This window comes from Pleurodeles waltl, chromosome 10 (assembly GCF_031143425.1).
Source record: "Pleurodeles waltl isolate 20211129_DDA chromosome 10, aPleWal1.hap1.20221129, whole genome shotgun sequence".
Taxonomy (NCBI): Eukaryota; Metazoa; Chordata; class Amphibia; order Caudata; family Salamandridae; genus Pleurodeles; species Pleurodeles waltl.
In genome coordinates, this window is record NC_090449.1 from 403,408,301 (window position 1) to 403,424,270 (window position 15,970).

Here is a 15,970-nt window from a genome sequence, read left to right on the forward strand (position 1 = left end):
TTAAACTGAGACCTGCGTTCATTAAGGTTAACCCCGCCCGCCATCAGCTAGCTAAGCTCCTTCTCAATTCCTTGTGGGGAAAATTTGCACAGCGTACCAATTTGTCAAACACATCCATCGTCACAGATCCAGATGAGCTTTGTAAGTATATATTCACACCGGTTTATGACATTTCCAGTTGTGAATTTATCGACCACGAGACAGCCGTTCTATGTTGGAAATACGCCAAAGAGTACCCCACAACGTGTAACAATATAAACATCTTTATAGCAAGCTTCACAACAGCTCACGCCTGGCTAGAGCTTTACAGGTTGCTGGACAAGCTTCAGGATCGTTGTTTGTACCACAACACTGACTCTGTTATCTTTGTGAGTAAAGAGGGTGATGAATATCCTCCGCTGGGTGATTATCTAGGGGATTTGACCAGCGAGCTCGAAAAGGGGGAGTATATACACAAATTTACCTCATCAGGACCTAAGACGTACAGTTATAAGACCTCAAACCACAAGGTTTGCATGAAAGTCAAAGGTATCACTTTAAACGTCAACAATATGATTAAAATAAACTTTGACAGTCTGAAGGGTCTGGTGCACGAGTACTACGCCTTGAGCGATCACAAAAATAGCAAAGCTATAGTCGTAAACCACCTGAGCATAGTCAGGTCCAAGAAAAAGTGGGAAATTACAACCCAACCGTTGTATAAAACCTTAAGAGTAGTGTTTGACAAATGGGTCCTCACAGAGGACTACAAAACACTGCCTTACGGTTATTAAAAGACATTAGAGGCTCGAACCTCACCCAGATATGGACATCGGGCTACAACACCCGTTCTCCTGCGTTTTAGCAGGTCCCTCCAATAGTGGTAAAAGTTTTTTTATAAAGAAACTGCTAGAAAACGCTCCCGGTGTTTTATCTCAGACCCCTAACAACATCGTGTGGCTTTATTCGTGCTGGCAGGATCTTTACACGGAGCTCACCCTAAAGTTCCCACACATCAGGTTTATAGAAGGCATCCCCGGTAATCTCAACGACGATGACTTGTAACCTAAAGAACTTGTAAACATGGTCGTGTTGGACGAACTCATGTGTGAAGGCGGGGACCCCCCCGAGATTGAGCGGGCTTTTACACAATATTCACACCAACGTAATCTGACCATATGCTATATAGTGCAGAACTTGTTTTACAAGGGTAAGAGCAGCCGGTCCATAACTCTCAATGTCTCATACCTGGTCTTATTTAAAAACCCCCGAGACAAGCTTCAGATCTCAATTATAGCTAAACAAATGTACCCCGGAAACACACCGTTTTTCATGGAGGCCTTTAACGATGCTACAGCAAAACCCCACGGCTACTTACTGGTGGATTTAAAACCCAACACTCTAGAAGACTACAGACTGCGCGCAGGTATACTACCACCTGACTTCCCAGTCGCCTACACGCCTAAAACAGGGCCCAAAGCCTATAAAAAGAACAAATAAAAAGACTTTTATAACATTTACACTCTAAACCTTGTAATATAAGGCCCCCACAATGTCTGTGAGGCTGCGGCATAATTAGGGCTCCTAAAAATGCTGATCACAGCCAACCCCTCGAAAAGAAAGGCCATCCTTTGCGCTGCCTCGGACGATTTAGTGGCAACCATTTCAGAAATAGCCCTAAACACCCTAAAAGGTAATGTCCCGATATCAACGAGCCAGTTCCGCGTTCAGAAGAAGAAGCGCCACATTATTAAGAAGCTCAGCAATAAGAGGGCATCGCTCCTTTCTAAAAGAAAACTGGTCAAACAGTCTGGTGGTTTTATAGGGTCGCTGCTAGGTATAGCTATACCCCTAATCACAGGGCTACTGTCGAGACCCTGATGGAGCACGCCCACAAAATGTACCTCGTACCCCGGCAACAGCTGGAACATCTGGGCCCTTCTACCACTGATGTCTGGGACATACGCCAAAACGAAACGCAGCGTCTCGACGCTGAAATCAAAGCCATTTTGAACCGAACTGATTTAAAACCACACGACAAAGCGGTGCTTTACTCAGGAGCCCTTCAAAACTTTCTACAGTACTACAAGCAACTAACCTCTGAAAAAAACAAACTTACTCTGTATACCCCAGATGCTGAACAGCAGCCAGTACCCTCTATGGTGCCTCAAGACCTAGGACCCTCACCCGCACCGGATGCCTTTGTCTTAGACCTTTTAAAAAATATAAGTCAGAAATATAGAGGGGCTGCTCAAATGTTGCTCAGTAAAATGACTGCTACTAAAGATTTGACCACGTGGAACGACCGGGGTGAATTCGTTTACAAGGGTCAGCCGGATGCTGGTTCCCACATGTATGATCTGGTCAGGGGTCTCACACACGGTAAAACCCTATCAACACATGACGCTCCTAGAGGTTGGGAGTAGTTCCTAAGTGCCGCTGTGGAACTCAACATTCCCTCAACGATTATTGGTAACGCAGAGAATCGTCGTAAGCTTGAAAGTTTAAAAGATCCGACCCCTGCTGTTTTTACAAGGAGCCCCGCCGTATCGATGTCGCCTTTCTTTCCAGAACTAACACCAGCTAGGAGCAGCGTTGCTCTTCCTCTGGGGCCTAAAAAGAGACTGTTCAAAATGAACACCTGGCTACCTCTCTAATGTGATCCCGAAATTTGCATCCATGTACAGTTTTTGTTAGAAGTTTTGCGAGTTGAAAAATGTTGCTTCATTTTATATGTTTACCCTTGTAAATGTTTGTGCTGAAACAGGTTTGTAATAAACACTTTTAAATTTTCAACAGTAGTCTGACATATTTTTTGTTGTTGTTTTTTTTTAAAATGGTTTGAAAATGTGCGGCGTGTGAATAATAAAAAAAAGCCTAGGCTGAAATCATGTTTAAGATGTTTTATTTTTATTTTAGACACTCATCAGTACAAATAGCGGGTTTACAATGCCTTACACTTTTGACAAAGACCATATTCTGTTTTAACAGCGCTCAACATTGTCCTGGAGTTTTCATTCACATATTTCATAACAACACCGTCGTTGTTTACTAGATCGGCTGAGTACAGATTTAAAAAATTTCTAAACGTCATACTTTCAGACATTTTACTAATAAAATATATACAATGTTCCCCGCATGTGATGGCCAAAGAATCCTGCACACATAGTTTGTTATACTCAACCGTGGGTGATGCTTTTTTGACATATTTGAATATCGGCTTTGTATAAATGCTATGCTCAGGGAACTCTGCTAAACTATCAAACACTATACCCGTGTCCACATCCAGAAACAGAGCCGCCCAATGTGTACCGTCCTTGTAATGGGGATCGGTGTTAAAGACAAGGGTGCGGGGTCTTTTTGGGCCTATCTTTTCAGGTAGTCCATCGCTAGGGAATACACCTAGAAAGTAGTTCTTAGCATATTTATGTCTACTTAAGAAGTCTCGTATCGCCGCAGTGTCCATTTAAAAAAAAATATTTTTTATTATTTGACCCTCTTTTAATGGTAGTCAAACATAAGCTGACCGGCGTGGTTGACCTGGATAACGCTGTTGAATACCGAGAACACAAACATGTTCACATTGGCAGCCAGCACCTGTGTAAAGCGTATTTTCGCTTTTAGATTTCCGTTTTTGATCAGGTTGTAGTTGTCACCTTCTTCCATGTCAGGCATCAGGTCAAACGCAAACAGCGTGTAGCCGGCCGCATACCCCTCTCTTGAAACAACTACTCCTGAGTCCCGCAGATGTTTCCCCGTTATCGAGACCAGCCCGAGATATTCCCTGACAAAATTTGATGTTCCAAAATTCGCCGTGAAGGGTTTTGAGGGTATCAGGGTGCCCTTGTGAACCAAAGCGGCATAGTTTATATCGTAGTGTTTGAAGTTGAAAGGGTTTGAGTTGTAGAGGCCGCTAAAAGCTGTATTGTCCACAAACCCTATGATGATGAGTTTCGGTAATTGTCCCAGAAATAGATTCTGCTGCTGCGTTAATCGTGTACCGGCGGGGATGCTGAATATCGTCAGATCCACTCTTTCAATGGCATACTTGGCGTTCGATAATTGTAAAGCTTCTGCATGGGCCAGTCTGACTCTCGGGGACACTTTCACTCTCTTTACAAACAGGCTTGCGGACAATATAACCAGTTTATACTGCTCTGCATCGCCGCTGATGAAACAGAAAGCGTCCTTGTTACGATTGAGTTTGATCTTAAGAATTATACCATTGACTAGCAGTTTGTCTTGGAAGAGAAGGTCTGAATGTACGCACCCCAGGAGGTCAAACTGCCTACTGTCGGCGACGAAGCTGGCTCTTTTTTTAAAACCCTCGTTGTCCCCGTCCAAAGCCGTGTTCTCGAAATACGCTTCGGTATCTCTGTAGAAGAGCCCCGCTGAAAGCTGTGTGTCCAGCGTGTTGCGACTGTAATTTAGAATACTCTCTATGTAGGCCCTGTAGGCATACATGTTATCATTCTGCGTGACGAGTCGATCGCCTCGGTTAATGTCCACTTGATTAAACATGGTTGCAATGGGGTAGGCGATCAGGGCCACTCTAGCATCAGCCTCGATGTTGCCACCATTCGCTTTGGTTATTTTACAGACGGGGTGCAAAAGAGTGTTGTTGAGATCCAGGTACATATCCGTGGACCCTGACACATAAAACTCTGTCGGTCCAAGCGACGTCAGAGTGGCCATAGGCGACACTTCCATGAAAAGACTGTTTTCAATGCTGGTCTGTGTGGGTTTGAGAGAAAACAGATCTAACTCAGATTTGGCACATTCACCCGATGCACAGTGTACGAAGGCCATGACCGATGCTTTAAAAAATATTCGCACTAGAACGTGTTCTCTTCTTCTTCTTGGAAGATCTCTTCCGTCTTACGGCTCTTCTTTTGCGTGGGCCTTTTGAAGTAGTCCTACGCTTCTTATAGAGCATTGGTGGCCCCCTACGCCTCGAAGCCCTTTGCTTCCTTTTAACATCAGCATGCGCATTGTACATCATCCCAGCTCCTCCCTGGGGCTGTCTGTTCATACGCTCGGCGACCGCAGACGTTATACTACCCCCGACGTCCTGGGCTATGTTCGTAGCAGCCGCTTTAACATGAGGTTTTGCAATTTCAAATCCTCTTCTCAAAAAGGGCGTGGCTCGCCTAAACAGGCTCCGGGAGAAACCCCCCAATCCAGCCCCATACATAACAGGAGCCCTTTGAAAGTAGGGCGGGTGACCTCCATAGCCAGCCTGAACTCTATAATAGTCCCTGTACATAGGGGGATCCACGTAGGTTTTCATGATGACCATCGCAGCAGCCTAATAGTCACCGTCGCAACGGGGTTTTAAATGAAGCTTAACAATAACTTTCCCGTATTTAAAGGCCACAGGCTCCGACTGATCGTTATACACCATGATGGTTATAGTGTCAAAATGTTTTTTAGAAATTGCCACATAGTCGAGTTTGTGATGTTGCATATTAACCATTGTGTTATTTTTGCCCTGCACAGGGACCCACCTCAACAAAGGTGAATAACTGTCCCCGACCCTCTGCGGTTCTACGATATCGCTATACACGTAGAGTGTATAAATTCTGCTGTTAATATCGGGGCATATAGGGTCTGGATCCAGCTGTCTTTGCACATGCTGTACGGTCCCTAAAATCCGCTGTAATTTACCAGTACATGTAAACCTGGTATCAAACTCAGGGGCTTTAAGAAAGACTTTTCTTCTAACGTAATCTGACACCAGATACATATTTGCATACTCTTCAACGGTGTTTATAGATTTGTTGATGGCTTCGACCACCGACGCTACGGTTGGGTAATAGCCATGTGGGTAAGTCTGGGGAAAGCTCAGGGCATCCTGAGTGTGCTTTATATGAAATTTAGCCTCTGGCTTTTTAGATGTATTCCAAGTTCTAAGGTACTGTATCTCCGTGAGCGCCAATTTCCGGGGTCCTTTCAAATCCACCGGCTTTGCCAGTTTTACCGTATAACTAGAAATCTGATTGTCTGGGAACATGTCCTTCGAAGCGTTGGACGGTAGCGTGATATAAAAAGGTGAGTTCTCCATCTCAGCGCTTACAGCTTGACCTCACACACCGTGCAGCGAGCTGGCCAGAACCCAACTGTTAAATTTCTCGGGCCACCCCCCCCATTTGACCAACGCCTGTCTCCTGGCACCGCTCCCTTTCATTTTCAGAACCTTTTCAACCCTGTACACCCTTTTCGGATCGTAGGGAACCTTCTGTAACTCTTTGCTGTAAAAGACACCTGCTACCTTTTCACCATCGTAGTCCTTTAACCTGTAAAAATATACCCCCCCTTTAAGCTCAACACTTTCCACTATGAATATCTCATCACTGAATGTCTGTTGGTAGCCTTTGGTGAAGACACCCTTCAACTTTGAAACCCTGACATGATCCCCTTCTTTTAAAGACGGTTTCTTGGCCTTCGGCGTAAGACGACTACCGTACACAGTTCTCCACACCATTAATGAATTATCCTGCATTACCTCAACAGGGGCCATTTTGATTGTCCTGTGGTAGGTGGCGTTATAAACATCTATAAAAGCCTGTAGAACATCCATGTATCTGTAGGTGTTGTTGGCGGTGAATTATCACCACATCTTTGACTTTAAAGTTTGGTTAAAACGCTCTACAACCGCAGCCTTTACTTCTCTGTGTGTTACAAAATGTTGTACAGCGTGCTGGTTTAATAATTTTTGGAAAGGTTTGTTTAAAAATTCCTTTCCGCCGTCTGTTTGTAGTTTCTGAGGTACGTGACCTTTAGCGAAGATGTCTTTAAAAGCGACTGTGACGCTAGTACCACTTTTATCGTTTAACAACTCTGCATAGGCGTACTTGGACAAGACGTCTATGACAGTTAATATATACATGGAGCCATTGTTATGTTTTGCTAGATCTGGAAGACTGATTATATCATCTTGCCACTGATAATCGAGCTGTGCGCTAACAACGGTGACCCTCCTCTTAAAGCGCCTCCTGTTTGTGGAGCGAATAAGCCTCTTCCCCAGCTAACCATGTCTTCACACGGGCACGGTTTACAGATTCATTTTCAGCTCGAGCCTTTCTAAATAGAGCTTCGGAGCCTCTGAAGCTTCCAACCCCCTGTGTATCGTAATAAAGCTTCCTTAAAGCTGCACCCATCATGCTGTCACCCACCATCACCACGAAATGAAAGACGCATGTTTTGTGTAAGGTCATTTTATTAAACATAAAAAACATAAAAGTGTGGCGGGACTACACAACCAGCGTGTATTTTACATTTTGTGGTACATAGCTTATAACTGTCAAAACGGTGGCCCACTGTGGCCTTTTTACAAGCGTATACATAGTACAACACCCGTTATACATTTTACTCAGAGCAGGTCCTTTTACAAGCCCTAAGCATCACAAACTTTTATATTTTTATAGCTATACTCTCAATACCTCTAGACATGACTTCCCGCTCCCCACGCCTATAACTCTGAACGCTCAGGATACTGACAGAATTCAACAGTTCATACAGTTCTAGGTAGGACAATACAGAACCTTTATTTGTGAGATAATCTTCAGTCATGTGCTCCAAAGCCCTGTGTATCCCAGTCAAGGGTGAAAGTCTTAACTCACGAGCGTGATCTTTGTCCGAGTTTTGGCATTTAACAGATGCAGTTAGCCGGGCGTTGATACACCACTTGGCGATACACACATGACTGCTGCACTGCAACAAGGCCGAAGGTTCTGAAATGTTCAGATACTGCAGAGTCAAAGGGTGTATTTCAGCTATTCTTTCTTTAACCAGCACAAATATCAATCTCCCGATACAGATGTAGACCGGGTGTAACTCATAGACATCTTGCACCACGATACTCGGATTCATCGCCTAAAAGTGAGTAAGTATGGAGCGTTAAGTAACACATTTATGGTCTGCTTTTTTTAAAACAACTTTCGTGGGGCTAAAGACTTAATTCTTCTGTTTTTATAATAAATGTCACACATCCGTCTTTCTATAACCCTTTCTATCATACTTTTGTCAAAGTGGGGACACAGCCCCTGCATACGGTCGAGTTTTGAGCAGGGCTCAGCAGCATATCGGATCTCATTGACAGCCGCAGCTAAGACCTTAATCATATCAGAGTGGACACCTTTCATCACAGCTGACAGCCCGTACACCACCCTTAACAAATTATATACCCGCTGAGGGTCTAGCCGACTACAAATGTGGCGAATTGTTCTTGCAGTGTACAACTCGTATAGACATTCGTGAGCCGCCTGCTGAGGTTCATTAATTTTATGCCCGTAACACAGGTCATAATACGTGTTCACAACGGTCGCTGCAAAACCTTTAACTGGCCATATGGTGTCATAGTGCACGCCCGGAGTTTCCTTTTCAAAATCGCGGCTAGTGTAGGTGCAAACACATTTCTTACAAGGCTCTTTGTTCTGGCTTGTAATACTTTCAGACTGTCTGGAACAGCACAAGCAGTAAATATTTACGTCGTTAACCTTTGGCGCGGACCCTTCTAGAGGCTCTCCTTCAGTTGTTTTCTATGGTTCAAACAGAAAGCACAAGACAAATTATTAGTTAAAAGTATGACACCAGAGTATACATGAAAAAAAAAAAATGTCTAGAGTGTTACTAACCTCAACATTCTCGCTACACTCAGAGGCTCCTCTGAAATCTTGCGAGTCGCAGAGGTCCATCGGGGTAGAAGCATCGTCGGAGTTTACAACGGACGGCTGTACAACAGCCTCTGGCTCGGGGTCCTCCTGGAATCCCATGTCTTCATAGACGGGCAAATTCGGTGGTGCTACACACTCTTCAACATCTTCAATGTCGATGAAGTTAACTGCAACACTTAATTCATCTTTCGAGGCATCGCTGTCGCTGCTGTCCCCCTTAATAGGGGATATCAGGTTCGGCAAATCCTTTAGATTGAGCCTTTTAAGCCGCTGGCAAAGTTCCTCTTGAAAACCGGTAACATTGGTATCCCTGTCATCAGGGACAGCCTGTTCTGCATTCTCATCCATCGTAAGAGGTGTTAGGGTCCGGTAATATCTACCAATAGTGTTCACGGCCCCTGAGGAGGCGGCTTTTCTGGCGATCGGATTGTATCTCTTCATGGCACCTTGACAAGCTGTTTCAGCAATGGTTCACGGTTTGGCAGACGGCTCTAACCCGCTCCTTATATGCCACAGTTCAAAAAGGGCGGGCGCTACTCTACAACACCACGAGGGCACAGACCACGTGACACACCCTACACACATGGCACTTCGGGGGAGAGCTCTCAGGGACACCGTAAGTCCCAGCCACCGGAAAAACTGTCACTTTTAATATGGTGATTAAAGGTATCCCTTCCTACTACTAGTCTTATCTCCTTACTGTGCTGCTCATTCCGATGAAAAAGGTAGTATCTTTGCAGACAGCAAGAATAAAAGTAGAATGTGGAGAGTGAAATTAGTATACCATAAATCTGTTAGTAATTTGATGCAAAAAATATTAGAATCATTTTAACATAGGTTAGATTAACAAAATGCTGTTGCTAAAAATTTGTGCAAACATGCAGTGATTCTATAGTTCCTGTAATGACCTACAACATACAAAAAATAAACATGATACCATAAATATTCCACTTCTGCGGATGCTCTTAATATAGATCAGAAGAATAAAAAGTCAGTTTTTTTTATGTTGCTTGAACTCCAAGTGGAATTATGCTCCCTCGCCTGCCTTTCACCCTGGCTGCTAGCAGGAGGCTTTGTGACATCACAATTTAACCGTAAAACGTATTATTGTTGAGCAGCAATTTCTCGTCCCAGATCGACTGTAATAAGGATATTACAGATCACAGGGATTCCAGGCTCCCATTTATTATACGCTTGTAATGTATAGTTAGGGATACTCTACCCCATATCTAACAAAAAACACTTTCTACAAACACCAGTCTGTACAAGACTAGAGCAGGATTCAAAATGCATCGTTATTTGGTGCAGGAAGAATATGGCTCATGTATGTCTTTACTCTGTACAAAACGAGTATGCATAATGCATGCTTACTTGGGGAAAGAGACCTATGAATAATGCATATGTTGGTTATGTGCAGCCGGAGTATGAATTACACATGTTTACTGTCTGTGTAGCAGGAGTATGAATAATTAATTCAAAGTGCAGAGAAAGTGTGACTCGAGCATTTGCTGTGCTAAAAGAAGTGTGAAAAAAATGAGTTTTTCTTCTAAAGAGCTGTAGAAAACCCAGTAGACCCTTCGTAGCACGTGGCCGTGTAACTGTTGCGTTGAATAATCAATGCAGTCTCTCTTGCTGCAGTTTAATTATGAAAATGTAACCTAGCCTTCAGTGGAAATGTGAATATTCGACGAGGGCATTTACTCTTAAACTTAACACATGAAATCTGAGCAAGGACTGAGTTTACTTTGTACACCAGAGATGCTGGGAATGCACACGTACTCCATTTTACAAATACTTAGGCCCACATTTATACTTTTTTAGCGCTGCATTTGCGTCATTTTTTGTATTTTGTAGGTTTGCGCCGTGTTTTTGTCAAAAAGCGGCGCAAATGTGGCACTAAAAAAGTATAAGTATGGGTTAGTATACACACTTCTTGTTGTTTAAATGTGGACCTTAGATGTTCTTACGTTTAGTTTGATTGGCTAAGTGTCCTGTTTCTGCTTCCACTCTTCCTCCCACCCCGTTGTGCCAATTTATGTTGAGATGAGTTTTCGAGTTTTCGCGAGCACGGAATACTGAGGCAGCGTAATCCTGAATCCATCCAGGGCCTCTTTAATTCATTTACAACCACACCCTGCAACATCAGCCCACTCTTGCAGATTTCTGTTTTCTCTCTTTGTGGCGCTTTTTCGTTTTTCTCTTCCTCCGCCTTTCCCATACGTCTTTTTCTCACAGGAAATGCTTTAGGCAGAAGAATAAGTGCCGGCCCTCAAAAATAAGTGCTAGTGCCCCGCAACGGAAGCTGTGTTTAGCCATATAACACTGCAGACAGGCGAGGCGTAGTAAATGCCATCAAGTTTTTCATGTGATCCTCATAATTTACACAAAATTCATATAAGTCTGCAATGCCAATTAGTAAGATGAACAGGGCTCCACGTTGGGGCGCAAAACCTAGCCTGCATGCTTATATTAACTCTTAACCTGGAGTTGTCCCAATGTTTACTGCATTTTGCAGCTGTGGAGTATAATGTGTCCTAAGGCCTATGCACACTTTTCTCCTCTTTAATTTTATTGCAATTTTTGCAGTGATATTACAACTGATGTCATAGATAGTTATGTAATGAGTGATGTAATATGTGGGGGAATTAACAGTCCATGGCTAGGGCACAATTTAACTACTTAAGGAAATGTGTATTATAGTTACTTGGGATAAATATAACTGGTGAATTTCAGTGGCTTTCTATATTTAAAATGTCATGTTTTAACTAACATTTTCACCTATTTATAACATCACTTTAACTTTTGTTTTTTCAGTGAAACTCGATTATTTTAATGTAAAGTAATATTTTATCATCATATATAAAGCCAACGCCCTGCCCCGCACGGCAGGTGGTTGACCACAGGACGTGGCCACAGCCTTTGGCCACTTACGGTGTAGGGTTGGCTGCTTTTAACCATTTGGAAGCAGCCAACCACACACAGCCATCTGGCATGTGCAGGATGTAGTTGGTATCGCGGGTCCTCAATGCACTCAGGTAGCCTCACTGACCATATTATCATCTGTCTCCAAAAATCACTAGTATTTTTAATCTAGCGTTCATTTCAGTAGTTCTTACATTGCAATGTTAATAATAGTGATTAATCAAAAAATGTTTACTAAACGTCTAATAAAAAAATACATGTTTGTGGGTCTTTCTGTTATGATAGCTTTTATGATTGCAATTTGTAGGCTGAAAAATGTAAAAAGAAAGACTTAGACATATTGTTTTTCTTTTTGAAAATAAAAGCAACCTTTCTTTTAAATTTTTCAGCCTTCAAAATTTAATCATAAAAATAACCACAAAAGACTTTGCATTCCAGCTAGGAGTACTTTAAAATCATATGCGAAGCTCTTATAAGGTCATGGTTCTAATGACACAGGAGACTTACTGTTTCTTATGTGGATGGGCTCAACTTCTGCAGCCCCCTGACAACATTAAAAAATTGCTTGGTGGTGCCCCTCCCAGGAGTTGCTCCTGCTGCTCATTTATTACTCACTTTGGTGTCCCAATGTCCACCTGGGACACCCTTTTTCAAATAAATGATTGGGGTGGGAGGTGCAAAGTCCCTCTCTCCGAACCCTTTTCCTCAATGGGGACCTCATCCCCTGGAGCTTCTATTTTCTAATAAGGCGAGGGGGTGGGCGGTCCCATCTCTCTGAGTCACCTAGGGGCCAGATGTAGCAATCTCTGAATTTGTGATTCGGAAATTGCGAGTTGGTGCGACTCGCAATTTGCAAATCACAAATTCGGATGCAGAACGGTGTCTCAGACACCGTCTGCGAATCGCTATGGGGTCGCAAAGACCCACCTCATTAATATTAATGAGGTGGGTCGCATTTTGCGACCCCATAGCGATTCCCTGCACTCACAGGGATGGTGGCCTGCTGGAGACAGCAGACCTCCATGTCTGTGACTGCTTTTTAAATAAAGCAGTTTTTTTTGTATTGCAGCCCGTTTTCCTTAAAGGAAAACAAGTTGCAATATAAAAAAAATAACGAAACCATTTGGTTTCGTTTTTTCAGAGTAGGCAGTGGTCCATTGGACCACTGCCTGCTCTGAAAAAACATTTATGGCAACATTCACAAAGGGGAAAGGGTCCCATGGGGACCCCTTCCATTTTGTAAATGGGTTACCACCAGTGTGACACTGGTGGTAACTGCGAATTGCTTTGCGACCGCGTTCGTGGTCACAAAGCAATTTAGCATCGCTGTGCGAGTCGTAAATAGGAAGGGGACACCCCTTCCTATTTGCGAGTCGCATTCACATTTTGCGAGTCGGTACTGACTCGCAAAATGTGAATGAGCATCGCGATGCGCATTTTGCATGGTGCAAACTGCGATTTTCGCAGTCTGCACCATGCAAAATGCTACCTACATCTAGCCCCTAGTGTTGTGATTAGGCCTTGGAATAGATATCAGTAATACAAAAGGGCAAGAGTCATTATCACACTATCGCTGTTTTCCTCTGATAAATTCTGGGTGATCAAACCTACCAAAATTTATTATGGAAAAAGGTCTGTAAAAATGCCCCAAAAATGTGGACTTAGGTATTTTAAATACTGACTATGTATGTTTGTCTCATGTTGAAGTTTGAAAGATCAGTATAGGACGTATTTACCACTCATGGTAAATGCCTCACCCTGGGATAATAGTATTTACCATGTGTGGTAAGCATCCTATCCTGTTCCACCTATACTATACTAAGGGTTCTAATATTAGGGTTAGGGTTAAGGTTGGAATACATCATTGGGGTAAACCAGGAGTTATGCAGTGAGGTTTAGAGTTAGGGTACCTTACACCATATGTGGGTAACTTTAAAAATCAAAATTTAATATTTGATGAATTAATAACATTTTGACCTTTTGGCTTTGAAACTGTTTGCCAATTACATAGACTGCATTAACATTTCTATCTATATGTTCTTACATTTTTCACCAAACTTTTGGCCTGTCTTAATTTAACTTCAAACGTCCAAATTAGATTTCATAAACCTCTTTGAGGATACAGCATCCAACCCACATGATGTACAATAGATTGCATTTATGACTATAGTACTGATCCCTTTTGACAAACTAGCAACAACTCCACAACCTATGCAAGGGGCCTGACTTGATGTTCAGTGGACAAATTACTCCATTACAAATGTGAAGGATATCCCGTTCACTATATTACAAAAGCATTATATCCAATAGCACTTGTAATACAATGGATGGCTTATCCGCCACTTTTTGACAAAGTAACCTGTCTGCTGAACTCTAAATAAGGCCCAAAGATCCTAAACTTTATAGATGTTGCCCTAGATTCTCTCCCACTGCTGTACAGCTCCATGACATGACTCAATATATATAGACTATAGTCTCTGTAAACAGATAGAATAATCCTTAGTCTAATTTTGGGTTTACTCAGGACCCAGTCCTGTACATTCCATCAGCTTTGTATCTGGTTACTTTTCATTTTTTCCTCAGGAAGCTTCCCCAGTAATTACATAAAAAAGCAAGCGCATGCAACTCTAAGTAGGCAAAGAGATGGACAGTAATACCATGCACTGACATGCGCACAGCAACACAAACACTGTCTCTCTCTAGGATGTACACATTGATCCATGAACAACAATAAACAGGTGATGTGTGATCATACACTTCAGGGCTGCAATGACCTCAGGCATAGTATTACCATAACAACATTGGCAAGGTGTGCAGAGCACAGAGCGTAGACACCTCCAGAGCCCCCGACAAGGGGAGCGCGCATGTCAGTGATGGAGACTGTGAGGGATCCTGAGAGGGAGAGAAAGAGAAGCAAGGTGTTTCAGAGTAAATCAGCAGGCACATGGTCAACTGAAGATGCTGGAAAGGGATACCATTTTTGTTTTTAATGAAAACCAAAGTGGAGAAACCAGGTAGGATAAGACATGTCACAATGGTTAATCTCTGATTAGGTCAATGACAATATTTGTGAAATAACAAATTGATGACTATTTAACAATTTCCATGGAAAACTAACTGCACTTAGTATAGAACCCTTGGTCCAAGAAAAAAGCACACCAACGTTGTTTCAATTCCTAAATTATTTCAAGGAACGGCGGGAGGGCTATGAGACTATCCATATCAAAAACATGGGGCCTGATTTAGAACTTTGTGGATAGAATAATCCATCACAAACGTGACGGATAGCCCGTCCACCATATTATGATCTCCATAGAATATAATGGGATTGTAAAATGGTAGACCGGAAATCTGTCACATTTGTGACGGAGTATTCCGTTTTGCCAAGTTCTAATTCAGGCCCATATTTTTTTCTGTTCATACTATGAAACAAATCAGTAAGCCAAATGGAAAAGAACAAAGAGGGTGGGGGAAACTATAATTACATGCAGCACAAGTAGCAACACAAGGACAGTCTTAACATGAGTTTAAATGCTCAGTCTTAGTAAGTGGCTCCTGATAAGAATTGTCAGCTGTGAGTCACAGGCATTGAGACTTCCACTGCAATGTCTGGTGGGCCTATTCAATTGCACGCTAACTGTGAACCAATGTAGTCATGGGCCATCAGCCTCAGGCACAACTCTGTCATATAGAGGGATGTTGAAGATAGGAGCATACTAAGACACAGACATGGGCACTTAGACATAGATGTCAGGGACAGGTTTGGAAACAGAGGCACCACAAGACCTTAAAATAAAGTTAAGGCTGCTAGGCGGTAGAGTTAGAACAATAGAGCCTCTAAATGAATAGAAAGGTTCTCACCTGCCAACACTCCAGCGAGGTACAGGAAACTTATGCGTAAGATACCATGGACCATCTCCAGCGGAACACCAATCATCAGCTGGAGCAACGCATTGAAACCCAACTGTTCCAAACTGTGGAGGAGTACAGTCAATTCAATTACATGATTGTATGGATTCAAAGGGCAATTACAGTCCACAAAAGACCACAGAAGGTGTGTTTCAGTATATTACAAAGTTTTTTGATTAAACCAAATAGTCACAATAGGTTTGCCTGGTATATTTATCACTAGTTAAACTATAACAGACTGTTTGCAAAAAGATAAACTTTTATTTTTAAAATATTTAAAATAGCATAGACATCACCTCAGTCAGAAGTGCAATTATTGCTTATTTTATGTCTGTGGTTGCAGATAGACTAGAGGTTAGCGAGCCAACAAATTAACATTGCAAGTCAGAGCCAAGCCAAGGGTTTGGCTCGGATCTTAGAGTCCGTGCACGAGCTGAGCCCTCAAAAATGTTTGCCATGGAAATCATAGAACAAACATGCAACAT

At 42.6% G+C, this 15,970-nt stretch overlaps 1 protein-coding gene across 2 annotated transcripts in view; it reads right to left on the minus strand.

Moving 5' to 3' along the window:
* The window catches only part of RHBDL1 (rhomboid like 1), a 271,361-nt gene that overhangs the window by 37,226 nt on the left and 218,165 nt on the right, over window positions 1-15,970 (minus strand). For both annotated transcript variants that reach the window (XM_069210645.1, XM_069210644.1), the window contains exons 5-6: window positions 15,438-15,550; window positions 14,368-14,468 (exon numbers count right to left, since the gene is read on the minus strand). In XM_069210645.1, coding sequence (XP_069066746.1) covers window positions 14,368-14,468; window positions 15,438-15,550 — 214 coding nt within the window. The remainder of the gene's footprint in view (window positions 1-14,367; window positions 14,469-15,437; window positions 15,551-15,970) is intronic.